General features: G+C 36.7%; 1 protein-coding gene across 3 annotated transcripts in view; it reads left to right on the plus strand.

The window, feature by feature from the left end:
• LOC140155400 (prolyl 4-hydroxylase subunit alpha-2-like) overlaps positions 1-27076 on the plus strand; it is an 82440-nt gene that overhangs the window by 39138 nt on the left and 16226 nt on the right. Inside the window, exons 1-7 of one of the 3 annotated variants that reach the window (XM_072178245.1) lie at positions 11446-11640; positions 17017-17183; positions 17936-18109; positions 19160-19344; positions 22805-22865; positions 25280-25416; positions 26369-26542. In XM_072178245.1, the coding sequence (XP_072034346.1) occupies positions 11459-11640; positions 17017-17183; positions 17936-18109; positions 19160-19344; positions 22805-22865; positions 25280-25416; positions 26369-26542 (1080 nt within the window). In that variant the 5' untranslated portion in view covers positions 11446-11458. Of the gene's footprint in view, positions 1-11445; positions 11641-17016; positions 17184-17935; positions 18110-19159; positions 19345-22804; positions 22866-25279; positions 25417-26368; positions 26543-27076 lie in introns of those variants that run through there. The other 2 variants (XM_072178243.1, XM_072178244.1) reach the window with 2 other exon arrangements.

A 27076-nucleotide genomic window follows, 5' to 3' on the forward strand; every position in this document is an offset into this window, starting at 1 on the left:
GTATTTCAAATCAAACTTACCCAAAATCTCGGTAAAAAGTAGTTGGAATACTTGTGTAAAAGTAAGGACTGTTTTTAAACCTTATTTTGTTGGCTTGTCGTAAAACTCGCTGGATGTGATTTCCATTGAGCCCTTTGTTATTATGTTGACCAAGAGCGCACATTTTTCAATTCAGCTTTCAACTTGAAAATACTTGAGTAGCCTATTTCACGGTATTTCTCAGTATGTCATGGGTGGTATTTACCAATAAATACCGATATTTACCACCCGGTTAATACTGATATTCTACACTCAAATAAAAATTATGAAACATGATCGTCATCTGTGGCGTTGTCTTTTTTAAAGGCAGTTCTTGTTTAAACCTAATTTTCCGTACACTTGACATACTAAATTTTCGCTTTCTTTGGTGTGGTGTGAAGTCGGAACTGTTTCCTATTCAATACTACAAACCTCCCCCTGCCGCACCAATCAATGTTGAATTTCTCTATACATGACCAAAAACACGCCGTCAGTCTTTTGGTAGTCTCAACACCGCATGGTCCTTTACACCTGCGCCATTAGGCTATCAATTTAATACCCAGACCGAATAGGCTATGTAGCGAAATAAACCAACTGGAAACAAAATGATGGAGAAACACCAACATTGAAGTACCCACCCATGTTAAAGTGTTCCAACCAATTTGACCGGGATTGCAGTTATCTAATCTATTTGCAATCCATATTCCCTATTTAGAAATCTTGAGATTTATTTTGTGAAATTCACCTGGAATAGCCCATAAAATATACTGTTTTGCCTAGTTTACCTATATCTCATGACAAGGGCGATACACACACACTGCCCTACCACAATAAAAGGAAGTAAGTAACGAATTGTATCAGAAGAAAGCTCATATTTTTCTCATAAACATATTGAAATTTGATGATTATCATTAATAACAAGAAATGTTCCAAATCGGTATATTTCGAAGAAATCATGATAAAAAGGAGAAAAAACTGCCGAATTAGTCAAAACTATGGTATACCATAGTTTTGACTAATTTGGCAGTTTTTTTTGATGATATCTTGGGAAATACACTGAGTTGGAACTTCTAATTTCAATATGTTTATGAGAAAAATAGGGCCTTTCACTTGAAATCAATATATTACATGATCATGATGATTATCATTAATAAAAATATTCTGAAAATGCCTGAGGGGTTCAGTATTCGAAATCATTTCAGTATAGTACGCCGTAGGCCACCAGCCAATTCAGAATTAATGCAACTGCTGCGTAAAACAACACTGACTACCAATATCACACTGTATAAATGTCGGTTATGAATTAGTCACATTTACAAAAAAAATTTACATTTTCTTTTTGCATGAGTGCTTGAAAGGGATGACATTTTATGTTATACGTAAGTTTTAAAGAATTTTATTTTCCAAATATATCAGGTCACCTTCCTTTAATCAGTAATGTCAAGTGTATAACAATATTATGATTTATTGGTTTAAAATAATGAAAGTGTCCTATACTTCTTACGTGGTGGGTTTTTATCAGATCTCCTAGTACATTATTGGGTATGCAAGTAGGCGCCTACTTTTCATTTGATTTTTCAAATTGAGATAGAACTGAACTGAACTTTTAGAAAGATATTGATGTTATTAGTTAATTTATTAAAACAAATGCCCCTTAGTGGACGGAAAAACCTGCTCTACGGAACCGACCGACCCAGATTTTAAGAAATTAGGGATTTTTTACACTATTTTCGGCTTCTTTTTTTTTCAAAATATTTACAGATCATTGTAAAGGTCCATCCACCCTTAGAACATACTTACTTCCCTTTGTCATAGCAGATATCAATTATCTATCAGGTGATATCAAGTGTAAGGGACCCTGGAAATTGTGTTTTCGGGCGTCCGCTACGGCAGCGCCCCTATATTGGCTTGTACTAGTTGCAAAATGCTTCAAATTTCGGTCTTGCTAGATTCACTTTTCATCTGTTTTGTTTAAGTGCGTGCTTAGAATAAATAACACAACTAACTTGGTTTTGATTTTATTAATGTATACTAATATGCATTGAATGGAAGTAAAGTAGTTCTATATATATAGCGGGAATTAACGCTTGAAATACGAAATTAATGAAAATGTCTTTTAGGTCTTCTAAACACGCGAGACGCAGATGGCGCTAACACAGAGTACGTTCCAGGTGAAATGCGGCAGTGCTGGATTTAATAGAGACGGAAAATCGCTCACTTGTATGACACACATTTTGTCCAATAAAAATATTTTAGGTGTTCCAATAAAAATATTGTAGGTGTATTTCCACATGAGGAAATACAATATTGTTGGTGTTGGCCTATATAACACATGAATATGCAAACAAAATGTTGCTTAGTACTTATAATAAAATGCTTCTTGCATGGTGCGGATATTATCATGAACTTAAAGTTGGTGTAATGTTTATAGTTGCAAAGATATATTAATCACTACACACCTTATCAGTTCGTTTCTGATCGTTGATTCTTCTTCACTTGTCTTCTCCTTTGTAGCCAATAGGAGTGAGGGTCCGCGCACGGCAAAATCGAGAGAGAGAGAGATGGATAGAGAGCGAGCATATCAATTTGTAAGCGCTCTTTAGCATAGTCATTGAATTTACAACCGTATGTCAAAACAGGCGAAAATAGTACATTTTTGCACAAGATTTGCAATTTAAAGAGAATTGACCATTGCTCATTCTAATGACACTAGTATATGGATAATATAAGTGTGCATTTTCATTTAACGACGTAAAAATTTAAAAATATTGTATGAACCCTTGAGGTTTTGACTTTTAAAACCTACATTTTGGTCAGTAAATGTGCTTGGATAGGTAGTTTTCAACAGATTTACCACATTCGCCTTGCTATAACATTGAATTGCGTTACCTGTTGACCTAATGACGAAACTGAATGTTTTTAGGTAGAAGTGTTAGCTTTGGTTTGATATTAAAAAAAATCACCTGATTGGATGAAGGGAACACTTGAGGTTTCGACAAAAACCAATCACAGAGGCCCATTTTTCAGCTAGAAGCTCCAGAGCTCTTACGATGCTATGCACTCAACCGTGTAGTGTAATCAAAGACTGTGTGGAGACAAATTCACCGCTTGCTTGGAAGCTCTTGCACGAAAATGTGTGCTCAGGTGTATCGAGGTGGAAATTGCATATATGGTTTATAAAAGAATCGTTTTTGTATAGAAACCATATGAGAGAGAAAGAGAGGGGAAGGGATAGCGAGAAGAAAGAAGAGGAAAGAATAACGACAGGGAGCAGTGTCGCACACTGGTTAAGGTCTTTGCCTCTATATTACTGTTGTAGGTTCCGGGTGCAAATCTCCGCAGGACCAAACAAATACCCCCCCCCCCCAACAAGACTAATGCACTTTGCTCAGTGAATTTATCCGTATGTGAATTATCCATATCATAATAATATATTCTATCTACCAAAAAACGTTTCAAAACGTAAAAAGTTTAAAAAATCTTTCCTGTGTGGCTTTTCACCCTTTTTTAAAACTTGGTCCCATTCAGTAAAGTAGTAATAACATGAAGAACGAGTCCTAATTTCTACAGGCAACAATTAGGTTTAAGACTGTTCGAAAGCGGTGCAATATGACGTAGGCTGTGTATTATCAAAACATTTGAAGGTTTATGTTTTATTATATTGCGTGTTCATAAAGAGTAGTCGAGTATTATATATACTTAGCAAATTGACTCTCTGTCAACCTGCTACATATAGGCCCTACATCTGTACATAAGGCGCAGAATCGCACAAGACGATGAAGAATTTAACAAAGTGAGTATTTGCTACTTTTGCTTAAATAAAAATACATTATAACGTCTTTACGGAAAAACGTCAATCACGCACGAACATTAATTCATTTACTCTACAAAGTGAACACTGACAACTAAGAAAACAAACAAGTAGCCTAAAGATGACTTCGTATGGGTCTTTAGAAACTTTCATAAATGGGACCAAGTTTAAAAAGGGTGAAAAGCCACACAGGAAAGATTTTTAAACTTGGCCCTTTTTACGTTTTGAAACGTTTTTTGGTAGATATTAATTCTTTTTTAATTAATTTTTTTGAAGTAAAGAAATATTGCGCGGTTAGTGGTTCTTTGTAGCCATGCGAGGCGAACCATATAGTTGGATATCCATATTTCGCGGTTAATGGTTCTTTGTAGCCATGCGGGGCAAACTAGTCGGATATCCATATTTCGCGATGAGTGGTTTTTGAAGCTTCGAGGGGCAAGCTAGTTGAATATCCATATTTCGCGATGAGTGTTTTTTTAAGCTTCGAGGGGCAAACTAGTTGGATATCCATATTTCGCGGTTAGCAGTTTTTTGTAGCCCTGCGGGGCAAACTAGTTGGATATCCATATTTCGCGGTTTGTGGTTCTTTTAAGCCCTGCGGGGCAAACTAGTTCGATATCCTCATTTCTCGGTTAGTGGTTTTAACGACCCGTAACCACCCCAATCAGCTGCATGGGGTAAAAGAATTATTAAAAAAATTAATAGCTGAACCCCGGGAGCTGAACCCAATAGTTCAGCCAGGGACTGGAAACAACATATTGATGACTATATTATAGAGTGGTTTTTTTTAAGTTTCGAGGGGCAAACTAGTTGGATATCCATATTTCGCGGTTAGCAGTTTTTTAGCCCTGCGGGGCAAACTAGTTGGATATCCATATTTCGCGGTTTGTGGTTCTTTTAAGCCCTGCGGGGCAAACTAGTTCGATATCCTCATTTCGCGGTTAGTGGTTTTAACGACCCGTAACCACCCCAATCAGCTGCATGGGGTAAAAGAATTATTAAAAAAATTAATAGCTGAACCCCGGGAGCTGAACCCAATAGTTCAGCCAGGGACTGGAAACGACATATTGATGACTATATTATAGAGTGTATTCAATAAACCCAAGCGGAACGAGAGCTGCTAAGTAACCGCTATCCGAACCATAAACACATGCATGATCAGACAACGAGTGTTCAATTTCCTCATAGCTTCCCACGTTGTACACACGTCAGTCGAATTTGGCGGTGTTGGTTTGTAGCTGTTTGTTAGCCCTCCAAGTTATAACTTCGTTCACTTTGTGTTGAACATTGTATGTGGGCCTCTCTGTAATAACATAAAGATCAGTCTGATCAGTGTGATATCATTTCAAAAGGTCACTTCACATGATTAAGCTAAACAGCCTAATTCGGCCCTGATTTGGTAAAATGATCTAACTTGAAATTAAAATTGCTGTTTCGAGAAAAGTAAGAGCTTTAAAGTTTGAACACTTGACGTTTTTCTTTTTGAATAAAATAAATTATTAAACAGATCTAATGTCTTAGAAAATATATAAATCTCATTATTTGGTGCAGAAAAAGTTAAGAGTCCCACGTAACATCGCATGGTAAAAAGTGAAAAGTAATTGAACAAAATGGTGTTGTTCAACGATGTTTTAATATAAAATTATACACTGACGTTTCGTACAAAAGTACTTTATCAAAGTGAGCAAAAACAACCGTGACACTCCCATCACGCGCCACTACAACGAGATTCCCCATATTCCGTCTGATCTTAGAGTAACTGGCCTTCTCCAAACCTCAGGTTCAGATCACTAGCGTTGGTTGAAGGAACAACATACTATAATTATACCATTACGGCACCCTTGCATTCAAACTTTATTTTCCTTTTGGTCACGCCCTGCCCATTTGGTAGATCTTCATTCTCTCCATTATAGCAGTTTTTTTGTATTAATTTCGTGTGTTTTCTCATTTTCTTTTTTCTTTCTTTCTTTCTTTCTTTCATTCTTTCTTTCTTTATCTCTTTCTTTCTTTCTTTCTTTCTTCCTCTCTTTCTTTCTTTCTTTTTTCTTTCTTATTTTTCTTTCTTTCTTTCATAGGCCTACTTTCATTCTTTCCTTTCCTTTTCTTTTTCCTTTCTTTATTTCTTTCTTCTCATTTCTTTTTCCTTCCTTTCTTTCTTTCCTCCTTTCTTTCTTTCTTTCTTTCTTTCTCTTTTCTCTTTCTTTTTCATTCTTTACTTCCTTTATTTTCATCACTCTCTCTTCCTCTTTCTTTGCATTTCATTTAATATCTAGAGTTTGTCTGCGACCGCTTTCTCTCGCGCTGCTTTAATTTGCGTGTTGCGCCATTTCTAGTATACGCACCTTTTAACATCGCGTTTCTCATTTTTGTTTTCCGCGCTCGCAGACATTCTCTATTTTGCTCACTTTGATAAAGCCTTGTGTACGAAACGTCAGTGTATAATTTTATATTAAAACATCGTTGAACAACACCATTTTGTTCAATTACTTTTCATTATTTAGTGGCATGGTGGTGATTTAAGGATGTCACCAATGGAAAGAGCGCCCTCACATTACCCATGATATGGATTTATCTCAAAATGTCCAAATTTCAAGTTATTGTCAATTCATTTTAAGTCGCTGGTAACGAGTATTTCAAAAAAAGGGTGTAGCTTTGAATTGATGTGATGGGATTCAATTTTATTCAATATCTATGCTGATCAACAGATCGTTCTACGGTTTCACGATTTAAATTACTATAGGCCTATGGCCCTAGATTGCCGAGAAGGCATTGATGCAAACATCATGCATGTGAAATGTTCCAAAGGTTAATGAACGAGAATGAAAAGAACAGATTAACTTTATCATGTTTGTCTCCCTATGCATGAGTGTGTATATTTATGACCTTTACAATGTTCTTGTTAGGTATGGGGTATTATTAAAAGAAAAAATAGTTATATTAAACGAAATCCTGGCACAAATAAATCGTCTTCATTCAATTGTGCTCTCTTTAAAGCAAGTAGAAATAGCTTGTACACTTTCAACATGGGAACACGTTTTGACGTATCTATAATTAGTAAAAAGATGTAGCTCAGCGGCCAGCCAACAAAAAGAAATTGTCTATAGTAGGCCCTATACGAGAAACAAGATTTTCTCTCTGAATTGGCCGTATTTTTACGTGTAAGAAAATCAATCGCATTATCGTGTTCACTCAAAAATTTAGAAAATAAATGGGCACTTCTGGGTTAGGTATCTATAGATTATATAGAATTTAAGTATGATATATTTTCGATGGTAATATATTTTCACTTTCAAAGTTTGTAGTTTTCATAATTGCAATTTCTGAATATTATATAAAAAGCACGAATAAGTCTATAAATGTAAGAGTATCGGATCATTTTGAAAGTTAATAAATGCGAAACGCCGGCGGTAGACACCAGCGATATCAGAGATTGCCGCGATTCTTGCAGTAGCTTTTATGAATAGAATACAATAGTGGATACAATAGCGGATACAATAGCGGAACAATAGAGCTCTCTTACGGGCAAATAAACCTCGTCGCGTTTTGCTAAATTTCACTTCTTCTTTTTCATGAACTAACCGTTATTTCATTAAGTAACCGTTATTTTTAAAACTTGGCAAAAAATCGACCGATGTTTTTAATCTATACGAGAGTGATAGCCGGGGGAGGGAGCACTAACACAAATGACCATACGGGTATGTTCCCCCGAAAAGACCCCCCTTTCGGATTTCGCAGACCCCCTCAAATGGAAAGGTTTGGTTAAAAACGATTCTCTTATAAACGCATCAATGCACAGTTTCCACCTCGATACACCTGAGCACACACTTTCATCCAAGAGCTTATAAGCAAGCAGTGAATTGTATCTACACAGTCTTTGGTTACCTTACACGGTTGAGTGCATAGCATCATAAGAGCTCCGTGAGCTTCTAGCTGGAAAATAGGCATATGTGATTGGTTTTTGTCAAAACCTCAAGTGTTCCCTTCATCCAATATAACATGGCGAATGTGGTAAATCTGTTGAAAACGACCTAATCAAGCAGCATTTTTGACCAAAATGTAGGTTTTAAAAGTCAAAACGTCAAGTGATACTTACACTATTTTTTCGGATTTTATGTTATTAAACGAAAGAGGACACTTACATTGTCCATGCTAGCTTCATTTCAATGAGTAATGACCAATTATTTATTTATTTATATTTATATTTATTTATAACATTTGGCACAAGGCCAGGCAGATCCAATACTGATTATACAATAAATTGAAGGATTGCCCTTACATTAAAATCAGAAACATTACTAGAAAATACATATAATCAAAACAGAATAAAATAAAACAAAACATAAATTATGCGAACTGGTTAGAGGAGGTGGGACTGGATGGCCAATTTGAAGGCCTGGAGGGAAGAAGCATTGACAATAGCTTCAGGGAGATAATTCCAGATGGAGGAGGCAAACGGATAAAATGATCTCTGGGACAATGAAAGCCGGCGGAAAGGAACTTGAACAGCGCGGGAATTGAGGTTTCGTAGACCGGGTCTGGGATGAGGCTGGAAAGGGTTGGGAGAAGAACAAAGATTGGCAAAGATTTTAAATAAGTGACACAGAGAAGCAACATCACGACGCTTACTAAGAAGAGGCAGGTCGGAATCCAACAGAAGGTCCTCATGAGAGGAGTGGACCGGAAATACCAACAGCTCTGAGTTTATGGAGCAGAGGGCTGTGGGGGACGCGGTCAAAGGCTTTGGATAGGTCAAAAAGAGCCAAGGTGATTAAGTAGTAGTTACCCATCATTAAGAAAGGAGATTATTGATTCGTTGAGATTCAATCAATGAAGCTTAGCTGCCAGTGACCACTACAGTGAACAGTGCACAGTAGCCTACTAATACTAATAAATCAGCAGCACAGTAGAAACTGGATGAGAAATTAATGAATTTCATGGAGAAACGATGACGGATTTCTCCTAAAACAGTCCAGAACCGTCCCTGCAGCACACAAATTAGATGACCAAAAGTTAGCATGATGCAGTCATGTCTACAGTAGAATTCATCTCGACCTTTGCAGGACTTAACCCCATTAAAAGCTATTAAACCAAGATAACACTCATTGAAACAGCTCAACTGATTAAATCGGATCTTCTCTGGCTGTGCACATGTGATTGTTTTCATGTGCGATATCGCAATAAAGTTTGTATTACAGCTTCAGTTGGGTAACCGATTATAAAGGAAACGAAAGGAAACAATGGTATGTGTGCTTTTGTTCACGAAATGAGACAATGGCGTGCTTTTTGTAAACCAGCATTCTTGAAAATGAGCAACATAATGATTGTTGACTTAACACGGTTTGGAAATAATTTCTTCATATTTTTGGTGTTATCTGTCGTTTACATATCCTTCCTAAAACACAAAAGTACGACCCTCTCCAAACACCTAAATTAGCTAAAAATTTAGGACATGTTACAAAACTATATTGTCTAGAATTTTAGAAGAGTACTTTTAATATTGGCTGGTTATTTTTCACACAGCGACGTTAACTAGGCAATGTACTATTACCTATAACATTAACTAAAACACCAAAGTACGAATATTTCCAAACATCTAAATTAGCTAAAAATGTAGGACATGTTAAAAAACTATATTTTCTAGAACTTTAGAAGAGTACTTTTAATATTGGCCGGTTATTTTTCACACAGCGACGTTAACTAGTCATATCCCCATACTTTTAATGTGGGGCTATTTGTAGAGGTCACGCGTCAATGGGAAAGAGCATTGTGTATAGGAAAACGGACAGTAACTGCAGTATGGCAAGCAAAGACCGTCACTATCAACCCAAAACAATTATTTTTCTTTCTCTTTAAATTGCAAATCTTGTGCGAAAAGTTACTAGTTTTGACTGCTTGTCATACGGTTGTAAATTCAATGAACAATTACTTTGCTTAAAGAGCGCTTACAAATTGATATGAAATTTGAGCTCCGAAAGACCCTTCATTTTGATAATTTGAGCTCTCTAAAAGACCCCCATAATTGCTCATTCCTCACATTTCTGGGGTTTTTCAGGCGATTTCCAACCAGATTGTAAAAACAGACCCTTGATTTTGACTGTTCGCAGCTCGAAAAGATCCCCTTTACTTGTTTGCAGCTCCAAAAGACCCCATACCCGTGATACCGGTACTCCGTCAGCTTCCAGAGACCACCACCTCAAAATTCCGAGGGAACAAACCGCGGGGTGAGGACCACATTGCAAAATTCTGGCAATTTGGTGGACGCAAACATTATTATCATAGACCTGCATGTATTCAACGGTCTTCAATGAAAATCTGAAATTGTTACTTAAACCAAGAGGGAGAATGATAAGTTTCAAATGTTAAAAGGGAGTAATCCGAAATTTGAGCGAATGCGAGGGGAGAACGCTAATTCTTTTGTCGATTTATTTGGTCAAAACTCCCACCCTACCTCTGGCGTATATTGAACGGTCCCTAATTCACATTTTGACGGTAAATGGGCGGTAAATACCATTATCGTATTATAATTTTGCTAATGTTAAACACCTGTGACGCTATTAAACGTACCTAGCAAATGCTGTAAATACGTGGCCACTGTAAAAAATAGAGAGATAAATAAAGCAATCAAAACAATAACTTATATTTTATTCTACTGTCAACAAGGGAAACATAGAGGTAGACTTTCCCGACTGTGGATGCCCTCACAAAACTGTATCAACTGAAAAACAAAAGCAAGGATCGGAAGAGGACATGAAAGAAAGAAGGAAAGAGAAAATAAGGAGAGAGTTAGAAAAGAAGAAAAATAAAGAAGGAAAGAGGAAGAAAGGAGGAGGAAGGAAGGAATAGGAATTAGTCAGAATGTTAAACTAGTAATTAGATCCTTTCAATTTAGTCCACTTTGACTGACAGTCTTGTAAACGATCTGGTATCTCATTGAACATGAACATTGAAAAAATAAAATTGAATTGAAGAATTGAACATAATAATGAATTGAACATAATAATATATGATAGGGTAAATAAAATTGCTCAAATTTTAGAATATGCAAACCGTACGGTAATGATGCTAATTAAGTCTGCTGATTGTCGATTTATGACATATGGTTCGATTGTTATTTGAAAACAAGAGTGAAAACAAAAGCGTCATTAGGGGCTGTGCAATAATTATGAGCCCTTGTGGGAGGGTAATATGGGGAGGGGGCAAGAAATTTTCGGAAAGTCGAAAGGGGGAGGGCCAAGCCAATTTTGGCAAGCCGAGAGGGGGACAAGTGATTTTTGGCACACATTCATGGGGCGCCTTTTAAATAACGCTCTAAAAAGGCCTAGGAGAACAGTGCGGAAACATTTAGATATGCAAACAAACGTTCCTGCTCGCGAGCTCCCAACATTTAAGGTTTGCAAATTTGGATCTAAAAATTTGGCATGTTCAAGGGGAGGGTCTTTGCCAAAGAGTTTTTGGCAGGCCGAGGGAGGGGCGATTTTTGGCAGACCGAGGGGGCAAACAATTTTGGCACGTCATTTCGAAATGCTAACTCCCCCCCGCTCATAATTATTGCACAGCCCCTTAATAGTGTCATTTGCTATGGTTTGCTACATGTACTCTCCGTTTGTATTACCGAATCCACCAGTCGACATGCACTCAAACCATCCAACTATTATTATTTTAGCCATAGCCTGGCTAGCCATTGTCACAAATGGACATTTATTTTCTTCGATGGCAAAATTAGAACCACTCTTGAAAACCGAAGAAGAACTTCTTGACTCCGTTCAGGAATATTTGCGTCTTGAAAAACAACGACTGTTCAGAATCGAAAGGTATGTTTTGTGAATGTTTATTTGTGAGATATCTTACACTCCCCGTATGCATTTCTCCCATTTCAATTTTCTATACTGATTTGGGAAGGGTATAAGATATCTTATGGTTAACGATTTTGTAATCTATTCCCGTTGTTTTGTTGTTGTTGTTTTTTGCGTTAAAGATAGATTTTGGTATAGGGTAACCGTGAATGCTCATATTTTTCTCATTAACATAATGAAATTAGGTGTTCCAAATCGGTATATTTCGTTATTTAAGTAATCAAATAATAGAAATTAATTACAGGCCAAAATATATCAATGGAACAGAACAAATTGTTGCATATATAAAATTCAGGTGATATGACAGTAAAAATAACAATTTCTCATCATATTCTTATGCTAATTAGCTATTAACATTCATTTTCAATGTTGCAACATTAAAGTTGATTTTCTCCTATTTCATATTTTACCAAAAATGCGTTTTCAAAATAATGTGGAAGCAAAACCCCCATCACCTTCAAAATTGGCCAGAATGTGCCTTAAACTAGCTAATGAACCTAAATCCAATAGCACACAACTTTCATTAGTTTTTATTTTGGAGTTGATTTGAGAGCGGGGTATCACTTTTTGAATGTTTTCTGAATGTGTGAAGATAGCACCTCTATGTATGTGGTCCATTTTGTGGAAAGTTTATTTTATACTAATATCTCTTTAAGAAAAGAATTTTGACACCTCTAGAAACTTTGTGTGCATGATATTCGGTTGATGAGCTACTTTTTTTTACCTTGTCGCTAATTAATATACAAACAAAATGTTGATCAGTACTTGTCAACATGCTTCTTGCATGGTGCGAGTATTATCATGAAGTTGTTGTAATGTTTAGTTGCAAAGAAGTACAACCAAGAAGTGTGACTTAGAAACTGAACAAATACCCACTAGCCTTTTATAATGGAAAGTTTATTAATGTCAAATTAATACACACCAAGATAACTATACTTCCATGTGTTTTGTTTTCATCATAATATGGTATATCTATAACTATCTCACATTTTTCTCATTAGAGAATGAATTTGAAGAAAACCCGATGATAATTACAAACACTCGCTGAGCAGCAAGACCTTCCCTCTAAGCTTTTAATCCGATAAGCTGATTATCTATCTGTTTTCATGAATTGGAAGACATTCTTTGATGTATGACTGAGCTCAATCATCTGAAATTACTGTAGCGTGAGCCACCCAGGCTGGTGGCTCAGCATAGTATTTTATTAACAGAAGGTTTTCTACAAATTCATTTCCTAATGTTTATTACATGACAATAAAAAAAATGTCAAACTTGAAACGTTTTGTGTTTGCTGGGTATAGGCCCTTCAACATGTTCAATCCGCACCTTCCGAGATTTTATCGAGCTTGTTTCTATACTTTTAGCAACTTGCAGGTTTATTGTTTTATTATTTTGCAGATATTTTATGAAAATGTCAATTAATTTGTAGTTTAAACGTTATCAAAATTTTCTCGGATAAAACTGAAACATTCTGTAAATAACCCGGAACATTGATGGTAGCTTACTGACAGTAATTTTTGTTTCGGACGTCTGTTCATAAAAAATCTTCATTAGAACAGAAAGATTATGTGAACAAAACCACCAAACGTTCAGTAAAAACCTGATTAAAAAACCCAAACAGAAACATTCAGTAAAAATAGATAGAATTGATAACAGCCCAGCTGCCATTAATGGGCTGTTCCAGTTAAAATCCATACACCCGCTATGGAAGTCATGACCTTAATCTTCCACACAGGGGATGTAGATTTGAAATAGAGTCTTCCATTAGCTCCCATTCAGGTGACCCCAATTGAAATTCACACCCCTTTTGTGAGGGCATGTCTTCCTTAGGAGGGTGTATGGATTTTAACTGGAATAGACCAATTATCTGGATTGGTTTTACAGAAATATTTCTAATGCTGGTTTCATACTACCCTGCCGCTTGCCGCTGAGCGGCATGGCGCACGCGCATTGCAGACAAACAGACACAATAAAGGCTTGTCATTGGTTGAAACGCCCTGCCGCTTGCCGCAGCGGCAAGCGGCAGGAAAGTATGCTGGAGGCTTAACAGTGCCTCATTTCAAATATTTAGTTTTGGTTTTGGTCACGTGGTTTCCTATTTTCCTGCCTATAGCTCTTGTCTCACCTGATTATTGATATCTTTGTTTGTACCCTTTGTTAGAAACTCAATTTGTATCAAGGAGATTCGGTTTTCATTTCAGTTTCCTATATTATAATGGTGTGAAGAAGAAAATCACTTGGTTTGAATAAAGGGGGGTCACTCCCATTGTGGCCTGTACACCATCCGCGATAATCAACTTTTGAAAAGCACCCTAAACAAGGATTTAACCCTTGGCTAAAACAATACCCTAAACAGGGATTTTATTCCAAACATCAAATTTCATACCCTAAATTTCATTTCCGCGTATTTAGAAATTGCAATTTTGCTACCCTTTTTTCCAATTTTCATGTTTTTGACACCCTAAACGCGATACGCGCCTACCCACGGAAAAACGACCCTTTTTACGCGTTTTCATTATCGCGGATGGTGTAGAGGCCACAATGGGAGTGACCCCCCCCACCCGGGGTTTGAAGTTACCTGATCTAAGTATACAAACGAAATGTTTAAATTTCGCAGTGCAATATTCACGAGGAGATAAATTGAGCATGTCGATCTACATTGAAAAACGTGGTTTAGAAAAGCCAATAAGCTATGGCTATTTTAGCTGTGTAAAAATATAGACCATTGAAATATTTGCATTCAACATTACAAAAGGGGTGACTCAGGTGATATAAACAAAATCGATTAATGTCCTTTTCGCATGTTCGAGAATCGATGGAAGGCCATTATATGACTTCCAATATAAGCTATTCACTTTTATTGAAGCAATTTTTACTGAAAAAAAGAAAATAAAGTGGAAAAGAATGAGTGTGTGTGGTGGGAGGTAACATGAAAGTGTGCCACCTACGACAGAGAGCATCAACTCTCACCTGCGTTGATACAGTGATGCCAACGCCGCGCCTTAGGCGCACAATTGGGCTACTTGGCGATCACTTGCCGCTACTCAAAAAAGCATGCCGCTACTTGTCTAAAATTGGGCTACTTTTGCCAGTCTCAGGCCGCGGCAGTAATTTGATGTATTTTCCTTTCAATTTAGCCGATTTATAATGGTTTTGAGTCTTTGAAGCTCCAAATTGAAATTACAATGGGTTTTGTGACCATTTATTGATCGGTCAGTAACTTCCCAGTAAGTACCGGAAGTTTTAAAGTCAAGTGCTTTTCCGCCCAATTGGGTGTTTTGCGTTCTAAATTCGGGTAAATCCGCCCAAATATCCGGTATTGGGCGCTTTTTGGAAGCTTAAAAAATTGGGCTACTTGAGAATCCTTTACCGCGGCCTGGCGAGTCAATGCGCCGCGCCTTGACGCTGAAAAGTTTTGGCAACACTGGATAGATATCCGATAATTATATATTATATACTTATTCTATACTGTGTCCTCAGGCTCCCAGCATAATAGTGTTATGATTGCAGACCAGATCAGCTCTACTTTTTAATCCCTTGATTTTTGGTTTCTGAACAAAAGAGAAACCAAAACTTATCATTTGAAATGAGGGAGTGACAACGTGTACATATAATAATGACTACTTGGAACAGCGACCTGAGGACAGTGACGTCATACTTGGAACATGAGTCTTGATATAAAATAAGAGATTGAGATAACCTAATGGATGTGCGTAGTGGATTCCAGATTTTAGGAGTATTATATGAAACAGTGCGACTAGAGGCTAATTTGATAGACTTTGCTTGGCGTGTTTGGTTTCAAATGTAAGCACGTGTTTTTAAACATAATGAAAAACATAAAACTAAGAACTAAAAACATAAAACTGGAATTATTAAATCCATTTAAACACAGTCTCGTTAATTGAACACATTGGCATAAACTACAGCATAAACTATGATATAGAAATTAGCGGGCAAATAGAGCAAAAACATTGTTGAATTATTAACACATAGTAGTCATGACATATGTTTCTTTTGAGAAAGTACTTATATCAAAACTGTATATCAAAATGCCAACACTATATAATTATTAGTTGTGGTCAGAGTTATAGAGCAAAACAAAACGTTTTCGAAAACTAATGCATTCGCAAAAGGTTATAAAAGGTTGTCAGATAAATGTCGGGTTATATAAAGGGTAAGTATGGTATAAAACGTTTTCATTACATTAAATACGTTTGTTGTAATTTACTGCCAGAAGACAGGATAAATGTCATATTAAAGAAAAAGCGCCCTTTGTTGTTATTTAGATCGTATTTAATGCGTATTTAAAATGTTTGCCCAAAAATAAATAACGTTTTTGACGACCTTTATATAAGAATAAATATTAAAACGTTTAGTAATTTGAACAGCTGGGTGCAAATATTTTAACATAATGTTATTTAAGTGTTGACAAAATATTTGGCCAAAATGTTTGCAAAAATAGTTTACAATGACATTTCGATAACATTTGAAAAATATTGTTGTAGTGTGTTTTCATACAAAATGTTTTAAAACGATTTCATGACCTTTACGTATAACCCGACATTTTAATGTTATTAAAACGTTTCTACCTAAACCAAAACCCAAAATATTACTTATAAAATTTAAAAACGTTTTGTGTTTGCCTCATTCTCGAGTCAGGCGACCAAAATGACTTGACTATCTTAGACAAAATGACTTGCAATACATTTAAAGTATAATCATGGGTATTGATTGCATAAGATAACAGAAATGTGATGATGGAAGTAGAACTTTTTGAATGAACTCTTTTTGAGTTGCCAGCATTGTACCGTAAAAACGATGATGTTACAAGTATTTCACCGTATAATTAGCATATAATATACGGTATATTACCGTAAAAGTGCGGTAGAATGTCCATAAAATACGGTAGAAAGCACGTATGTTTTACGGTAAAATACCTGACAACTGGCTTGCCATTTAAAAATATTGGAAGATACAACACTTTACACGCACAAAAATGTACTATTAAACATTCAGTTAAATAGTAATTCAATTTTACGGCAAATAACCGTAAAGTTTAGGGCAAAGTGACGTACAATAATGGTAAGTGTCGCTTTCTCAGTCAGTTACTGCCATGCAAAACAAATCTAATAGAGTGGATATGCGGCTACAATTCATTTTCAGGTATACCAGATTGTCCTTATACATGTTATAGCTCGCAGTCTTGTGCTTTGTCAATGGTGTATCAAAACGTTGCGAAATAGCTCAAATCGTATGTAAGTCGTTTCAGTGGGGAAGCATCGCCTGGGGGCGCTGCCTCAAAAATTAACAAGTATCTAACTCTATTTCGCACAGACTGGTTGAGGAAATAAAGCAAGAACGAATCAACCCATCCCCATCCCCCTCAAATGGTGATTCCATCGATCTTGGTAATCCGATCCAATCCTACTTATTGCTACGGAGATTGCGACGCCAGTGGCATGATGTTAAAGGATATGCTGCAGATGCGACGAATCAAATGCGTATGTAAACTAAACAAGTTTTTATGTCAATTGTTACATATACGTAATAACGAGGGTCATTCAACAAATTTCACGGAACTCACCATATTTGGAGTTGGGGTGGAAAATTTTAGAGGGGCCGATACAGAGAGCCACACTTGAAAGTTGTTCTTGCTCAATTTGGAGGTGTTCGTTTATGTCATTCCTTTTTAAATTTAAATCATGATGCACATGTTACACTGCATTAATTAAAGCTAGTTAAATTTTTAATTACTAAAGTTGATTAAGATTAACCATTAGGCAATTATAATAGTTAGAAAGTTAAAAAAAATTATATTAACACTATGCAAATGCATTTTTACTTCTACTGGGCACCAAGTACATTTTATTAATGCACACCAACTTCCCATTCGCTGACTAATTAGCTTAATTAAGCTCTTTCAATTATTAATTAATACATTTGTTCAACTGTATTTGTTATCAATTCATTACATTCATAATTTCTCCCCAAAATAAGACCAAACCATTTGTTCATGATGGATTTTAGGAAAAATATAGCAATAAGAAGACAAAATGGTTTAGCAAAAAGTGCCCACCTCAAAAACATGACCACATGTTACAAACTGGACTTTGACCAAAACTGAGGGTGCAATGCGTGCGAAACCTCAATGTACCATTAAACTCATCGAGCATTTAGAGCGCTGAACGTAATAAACCAAAATACTCCATTTAGCAATGCTACCTAATTTTATTGCTTTTTGTAAAATACAAAGATTACTTGGAAACTTTTAGAAGGCTCTGGAATTCAGACGGGACATTTCCATTTAAGGAAGATCTCACAGGATCAGTTAGAGCTCTGCTGCGCCTTCAAGAAATTTACCGACTGAAAACATCAGACCTGGCAGACGGACGATTACTAGGGCAGCAGAAATCAGCACCCTTGCTTGGTGAGTTGTACGTATATCCTTCAGATGATACGCAAGTTTTGGGATTTTATACCGGAAGACAATTTGATCCTTTCCACAGTGCGCACAACAATAGACACAGCTCTGACAGCCTCGCAAGACAATTTTATATCATTAAAAAGACGGATTACCAATTGACCTCAGACAGGTGATGGACAAGTACCAAGCGACAGGTGATGGACACACAAAAGAATAGGCACTTTTGGATAATTTTCATCAAGGTTACTCAAAACTTGCCTAGCTAATTTATTATACAGCAGGTTTCTCTGCCTTTTTAATATGTTATGAAAAACTTAATTTAAAAAATATCTACCGACGGAAATAAAAATCTATCGACGGATAGTCTTGTTATGCTCTCACAATCTTGGTCTAAAAATTGGCCAAGGTTACTAGTACTGCTGTCCCATTCAAACGCACAGGAAGACCACCTACAGCGTTGAGGTCAACTTTCCAGACTTCCTGTCTACTGGCAGTAATGGCTACTACCCTGTGCTAACATCAATGAATTGTTTAATTCGAATTAATCAATTCGATATTATACACTGGTCGATTGCAGATCCGTCGGAACACGCTTTTCAATACAGAATAAATCGTGACATCATCCAAGCAGCAAAGTTCATTTCCCATTGAAAAATCGTTATCCGACGGATCTGTAATCAACCATTCTGTGCGGACGGTACAAAAACTCTTATTCCGCATATCCCTAGTATGCCTAGCCCTAGCTGTTATACAGAATTGCAGATTCATACGTAGTGGTGATAAAATGAGAATAATTTAAAATTAGACTACAACACTTGTTTATTTCACTTTTCGGGAGCGCTTTCGAGTATTCTTTTTTCGTCAGCAGATGCTGTTAACTATGATGCTTTTCCTGGAAATGATTGATCTCTAGCCCTGAGTCTGCCTTTCCCAAGAAAAATATCATCTCCTGACGATGAGAAAGTTCATGGAAAGCGATCCCGGTAAGTATTATTTAAAATTATGCTCATTGCCTATTATGTTTTATAAAATTAATTTTCTTTGATTATAAAGCTTCTGATTGCTTCGACATCGGCCGTGAAGCGTGGATACACAATGAACATTTCTATGATTTACCAGTAGTCGTTGAGTGGATGATGGAAGCGCTCCGCAAAGAGAAACAAACTGATGAGTCTTCAGAAACTAACGTTACACGAGAAAAAGCTGAAAAGTTGCTTACACTGTCAGAGGGAGATGAGGTATGTGTTCAGGCAATTATGGACATTATGTTAAAACATCAGAAAAGAAACAATGACTTTTAAAATATCTGGGCTCATCTGTACACTAAACTAGTACCGACTCGCTCGGTGACAGGTTACGCAAAGACAGCGCTCTGCAAACTGTAGTACAGGATAGTGCCAATTAAATAGAATAAGTATTGCATTATAAATAATATTCCCTCCTAGGACAATTATAGCCGCATTGGTTTATTCGCGTTTTCTTCCCATGTAGCTCCATGTGGTCAACCTGGTTGGACCAGGAAGGTTAGAGATATGCTATGCTGCATGCCCCTAGTGAATGCTCCCTTTATCCTTTACTGTCGTTGTGGTTGGTCTAATTTCAAATAGCAACAGCCATAAATGTCAGTAAAAGCTTTATCCAAATCTTTTTTTTTCTTCTTTTTTTTGGCCGTTGCAATTCTGATCGAACAACCTTGTCTACTAAACTAAACTGCCGTATAGAGTCAGTTTTATATGGCTCTAAGCTGACCGTATAGAACAGTTTAAGATGACTATATTGACGCCCTCTGTTGGTCAACGTTACATTAAGGTTACTCTAGCTTTCTTCCCGTTATATAATGGAACTTAATTACCCAGCAAACACAAAAACGTTTTAAAAACATTTTAAATAAGTTATATTTTGGCTTTTGGTTTAGGTAAAAACGTTTCAATAACATTAAAATGTCGGGTTATATAAAGGTCATGATAACGTTTCAAAACGTTTTATATGAAAACCCACTACAACAATATTTTTAAATGTTTCCAAAAAATGTTATTGTAAACTATTTTGGCAAACATTTTTGCCAAATATTGTGTCAATACTTAAATAACATTATGTTAAAATATTTGAACCCAGCAAACACAGAAATGTTTTTAAAATGTTTTTTTCAAAACCTTTTAATAACATTTAAATGTCGGGTTATATAAAGGTCATGAAAATGTTTTTAAAACGTTATTGAAAATATTTTGGGCAAACATTTTTGCAAAATATTTTTCAACCCCAAAATAACATTCTGTTTAGAATGTTTTGTATCAAGTTTTCAAGAATGTTTTTGGAATGTTATTAAAACGTTTTAATACCCTTTATATAACCCGACATTTAAACGTTTTCTGTAAAACATTTTTGTTTGCTGAGCAGTAGATTCTCAAAAAATGTTTTTTAAGGTTATGAAAACGTTTTATACTCTTAATATACCCTTTATATAACCCGACATTTAAACGTTGTTTTCTGACAACCTTTTATAACCTTTTGCGAATGATGTCGAAAACGTTTTGTGTTTGCTGGGTAGTTAGTGAGTTTCTGGCCTCAGCCCTACCTGGCTTGCGGCCTTGATGTTTTTAAGCCTTAACGGGCTGGGACCCAGTATCAACAAAAACATCAAGGCCGCAAGCCCGGTAGGGATGAGGCCGGACTAGTAAGAGAATCGTGAGCAGTAGCGTAGCCAGCCCCTCTGACCAAAGGACAAACGAAAAGAAAAAGGGCAAGAGCCCCTTTTCCATCAAAATTCACCCCGATCATGGGCCAAAATAGCGCACATCGTCCCAAGAAACCCTTTTTTGGAAGCTCGAAGACATGTACAGTCTCTCTAAAGACAAACATTCTATGTTGCAACTGCAATTGTTTCAGCTCAGTGCCCTTGAAAATTTTACCCCCCCGACCAAGAAAGCTGGCTACGCCCCTGATCGTGAGAGGCTCATAACGGATACAGGTCGATAAAGTCCGCAAATCGTAAAGGCTCGTTATTAACTATACTCCTTACCATAATCTTATCAACCTAATCGTTAATCATTATCATAATCCAAAACCTAACCCTGCATCTGATCCTAACATTTATTACCCTAATCCCAAAGTAATGCTATGCCTAATACTAACCTAAGCTCTAAACGTAAATCTAACCCTTACTATAACCCTAACATCTAACCTTAACTATACTCCTAACACTGATCCTATCTCAAACCTAACGCTATCCCTAACACGAACCATCACCCGAATCCTAACCTGTAACCTAAGCCCTATCATTACCATAAAGCTGAAACTAACCCTATATAATAGTTTATATATCTACCTCGAGTCACTGACACTAGCTTTAAAGTTCTGCGTGTACTGCGTTGGGCGTTGGCTTAGCGTGGTTTCTTGCGTGTATCACGGCCCTGCATATCTTATATCGCCTTGATAAGAGTTCGAAGCCCTGTCATCAACAGAGGGCGGTATTAATCCCACGGTAAAGAATGTCCCAATGTCTGATGAACCGCACTAATGAGCTGGTCAGTATCCATAGAAAAGCTTGTTTCCGGCAAAAATTGACAAGTAACTATCATAAATTTCTAGATACAGTTACTAGAAGGTCGCGCGATGAAATCTAACCATTTGTTAAATCATTTCTTAATTGAGGGAGCAATAATTATTCCTCATGAATATTAATGTCATGTTGATGACATCATAATTACTCGAATTTTGTTGATTTTGGCATTTTGAAACATTTAAAGCTCAAAAGACACATAAAATCAATCAGGAATATTTTTCTTCATTTCACATGAGTCTCCATGCCGAAATTCTAGCATCAGAGTAATCTCCTTTTTAAGATACAGCTTTTATAAGTGTCATATGTCACCTCTATATAATTCGTAAATTTGTATTATACACACAAACAGTGATGCCCGTTTGTGCTGTATTTATGATAGTTTTTCATATCCGATTTTAACGATAAAACACATTCCCTACAGAGAAAACAAAATAACAAAACATACAACAGTTTGTAACATTCTCTATGAACTTGAGCATCTATGTTTGGATTGTGATGTAATTAACGAGTGTAATGATTTTTCTTTCTGAATCTGACTGGTAAAATATTATTTTTCATCACGATTTCGCATCAAATACATACATTTCTGGGTCAAAAGACATATAAAACATTTAGAAATATTGAAATATGGGTTATAAATAACGCTAATAAAATCATTTGAGTTGATCAAGTAATCGCTTTTAATGATTTTCAAGGCAATATGCATAAATCATGAAATGATGATTCTGCATGTACATAATTTTTCACTTCAGTAAGCTCGTCTTTTGACCAACGTTCATTATTGATCAATGTTTCTATTGTAAGCAGTAACATCAAAGAACCACAGGTGTATGAGCTTGTGCATTGAATTGGATTAGGCCTACATATGGGTTTATCAGGTTATTGATCGCTGGATGGAAGCGAACATGATACATATTACGTAGTATTCCATGCCTGTGCGGGGAGTTGAACCCTAGCGACCAGAACTATGAACACTTTGAAGTGTTAGCACTTTGCGGGGCCGTGGTATATGTAGGGCATCATAGTTCATCAAAGTACATTATATTGTGTAAAAATCTAGATCTGTAGAAAGATTGAAGACTGGCTGTTGCGAAAATGTAAAAATATGGCTTTAAATTTAATCTTCTCACATTTAGACAGCCAATGTGCAAAATATGCGGAATGCAATGAACATAGTCTATCAACTTGTAACACAAGGTATGAGTACCATAAGCTAAACTGTTATTTTTAATTGTAGGCTAAACTGAGTAGAATAGTTTAATCTCAACAATAAAGAGGTCGCGGTGTGATGCCTCGCGCCCTACGACCTTTTGTTCGTAGCCTACAACATGTACAATTTGTCCACATAGAAGTACAAACCAAATCTGTGGTGCGCTCGGCAAGTACAAATCGCGCAGCAGTTGGGGCGCCACAGAAGCATTCACACACGCATTGCACTGAAATGTTTATTCTCTAGTACCTGCAGTTTCTGAGGTCTATTTACTTTGTACTTCTATGTGGACAGACTCTACTGTATGTGCATACGAACATACGACATCCTGTAGTATGACTCACACGTCTATACGTACCATTTTATAACTCGATAAGGACAACAGCTAGCATTGAAAAGCTGGTTCATTTTGGTTAATTAAAATTAGAACTAGTGGCAAATGGTGGTCATAGACCACAAACCTAGCTGGGGCAGAGGTATCTACCCCTACAAATGTTCAAAAATGCTCCCCTGGTCATGGGGTTTGTTTTCACCGAGTTTGAGTCGTTTCAACAGATGTCCAAAAAATTCAATAAGATTTGACCCCAGATGACCTTTGACCTGAATGCATGATGTTCCATAATGTTCTGGTCTTGAGGTTTGTTGTCACCATGTTTGAGCCCCGTACCTCTTACAGATATCCAGAAAATGAAATTCTACGATTTGACCCCAGATGACCTTTGACATGACCCTTGCACAGTGTTCCAAAATGTTCCCCAGGTCAGTAAGTTTGTTGTTGTGGAGTTTGAGCCCCGTACCCCTAACATATGTCCAGAAAATGCATTTAGAAAATTTGACCTCTACATGACCTTTGACCTGACCCCTGCAAAATGTTCTCCTGGTCATGAGATTTGTTGTCACTGAGTTTGAGCCCCATACCCCTCGCAGATATCCAGAAAATGAAGTTATAAAGATTTGACCCCAGATATCCTTTGACTTGACCCCTGCAAAGTGTTCCAACATGTTCCCCTGATCATTAAGTTTGTTGTCACCAAGTTTGAGCCCTGTACCCCTTACAGTTGTCCAGGAAATGCGTTTCTAAAATTTGACCTCTGCATGACCTTTGACCTGACCCCCGCAAAATGTTCCCCTGGTCATGAGATTTATTGTTGTCGAGTTTGAGCCCCATACTCCTTACAGATGTCCAGATAATGCAATTGTAAGATTTTACCCCCTTAATGACCTTTGACCCCAATTCTGTGTGTAAGGTATGGGCACTGGGTAAAGCCGATGCACATGTGTAAGTGACGTCATTGTGCTATGTAATATGTGGCAGAAGAAGCATTTTGAAGAATTTGGTTATATACCGAAAATGCCCCTTTAATGACCTTTGATCCCAATTCTGTTTGCACCATATGGGCACTGGATATAGGCGATACATATGTGCAAGTTACGTAATTGTAGGGTGTAACATGTAGGAGGAGAAGCATTTCGAAGTTTGTTGCCAGAAGAAGAAGAAGAAGAAGAAAGAAAGAAGAATCGGAGAGCATATAGTACCTAGCTGGGGGTGTAAACCCCCAGCTAGGTAAAAAACCAAGATACTAACAAATATCAGATCCTGGTAAATCTTTCAACATTGAAAAACATGAACCAAAAAAATCCTGGTCACTAGCTGGCAATGGAGGAACACAGTCCATTGAAAGATATATTCAATTCATTTTAATTTTGGAATTGACTAAAAAGGTCCCTTCAAATAAATTTTAGTTGCAAGAAACAAACATTTCAGTAGTTTAGGACCAACAAAAGGCCTATCATAAATATAATAAATGATACCTTTTTCGCCCGGTGAGGAACGTTGCGTGACGCAGTACTAAATTGCCCATTTCGACGTTTTGTGGTCGTTAGCTGGGCAAGTTTGTGATAAAAAAGATGTAAATCGCAATCTCTTTGTTGTATGGGAGATCTCACACAATCTGCACGTATGTACCACAACGTATGAATAAAGTCAAGTTTAGACACCCCACTCTTGCTTATTTATAATGAGTTCTTACAAACACAATTAATCATGTTATTAGGGACTAGTTTATAGACTTTCCTTTGTATGTTCCATTATCGTTGATTATCTTTGATATATTGTTTAAAATGGACGTATTTTCTGTAATGTCCACGCGTTGATTTCGTACGAACAAAATCTGCAATACTGGCTAAATAACTGAATTAGTGACTTTGTTCCGTCACAGGAGAGTGATTTTGTATATTACATGTAGTTAGACGGGCGTATAATACGACGAAGTATAGAATCTCAACGTCTCTATTCAATCTAAATAGTTTTAGAGCTTCGTCATCAATCAAACAATCGTTCAATCAATCAACCAATTAATCAATCACACAATCAGTCAATTATGAATTACCATGTTTACAGATTCAAAGAATGAAACACCAGCTCCAAATCTTCATAGGACATTAACTGAACGAGTTGCAAGTACTATTGACCTGGAAAATATCACCACAGAAACTCGATACTTTGCTCTATGCCGCGGCGACGAGTCTGTTTTAAGTGTAAGTGTAGTACCAGATATGAAGCTCGATACTTCGCTCTATTCCGCGAAGGCGAGTCTCTGTTTAAGTGTTAGTGTTGTGCCAGATATTAACTTAAAGCTCGATGTACTACGCTCTATGCCGCGGAGACGAGTCTGTTTTAAGTGTATGTGTAGTACCAGATATCATGGATATTAACTTGAAGATCGAAACTTCGCTCTATGCCGCGGAGACGACTCTGTTAGTGTAAGTGCAATACCAGATATTAGAGAGATTACGATTTTCTAAACGTAAGTATCGAACGTACGTGGAATTTATTCAAAACCACTATACCATTGTATACTGTGACGGGATTTTGAATAGATTGCACATACGTTCGATGCTACGTTTGGAAATCGCAATCTCTCTAATAACTTGAAGCTCGATATTTCGCCCTATGCCGCGGAGACGGATGTCGAAAACAATCGAATACGTTTTTCGATTGAGCTACCTGCCTTCCAATAATTTTTATTATGTTGACCTATTGAACTCACTGCGCATGGTCAGATAGTGTAAATGCAACGCACGGATCATGGAAAAGTACAACATAAAAAAATTCCATGCTCCACCAAAATGTAAACCGGCAGAACATTTACATTTTGGTAATAAAGTAGAAGACTTACACAGCAAACCCTTAAAAAACGTTTATTCAACACGGTTTAGTAACGTCGGTTATATGACGTTATATTGGAAAATATTTTGGGCAAACATTTTGCAAATATTTTGTCAACGGTTGAATAACATTTTGTTGTAATGGTTTTGCATCACGTTTTCAAAAATGTTTTCTGAATGTCAAAACGTGTTTATAACTTTATTTACAAACCTCCATAAGAAAGTCTCAAATCAAAACGTCAACATAGTTACAATGCTTCTTAAATAATTCACAGCCATGACGACAATAGACACAATTTCCCGTATAAATTTATCTTAATAGAAGCCTAAGAATCCACGATTACTGGTTTGTCGCTACAACCATCACAACCGACCAGGGCTTCGGATACGTCCGGCTAAAGAAGAGGTCTTAGCTTCAGAGCCACCGGTCGTGTACTATCATGATATGCTAACTGATCACGAGATAAACCTGATAAAAGAGAGGGCTCGTCCACTTGTAAGTTTTTGTTTTCTATATTTTAAAGGAGCTAATCCTATTGGTTGAGGATATGGATTGTCTTCAAACTTACCTATATAGTGTCAAATATTGTCCGATTTATGCATCTTTGTGAGAAAATGAGAACATTCTCCAGCATAATGTAAATGATTAGCACAATATTAGCAAGCCAATACGTTTGTGTGTTTTGTCTTATTCAATTAATCTCATTAAAACATGCTCAGAGCATTTCCTTATTTCAAAAATATCCTCATACACCACATACAGAAAAGGACAAGAACCACATGCGCAATTGATATAATCCACCACGATCTGGATTTCACTCAGCTGCAAAGGATGATCTCGTTAAACCAAAATCATCCGGTCGTTATTGGCAGATTCTCGTCTATGGAATTGATTGATCGATTTTATTCAATCAATCAATAAATCATTCAATCCTTTTAAAGCCGGGTTTCAAAGAGAGAATCAATTTCGTACATTTTGAATTCATTGCATCAGAACAAGATCAAAAACTCCTGCCCGCCCAGGACAATC

Source organism: Amphiura filiformis, chromosome 6 (assembly GCF_039555335.1).
Source record: "Amphiura filiformis chromosome 6, Afil_fr2py, whole genome shotgun sequence".
Lineage (NCBI taxonomy): Eukaryota > Metazoa > Echinodermata > Ophiuroidea > Amphilepidida > Amphiuridae > Amphiura > Amphiura filiformis.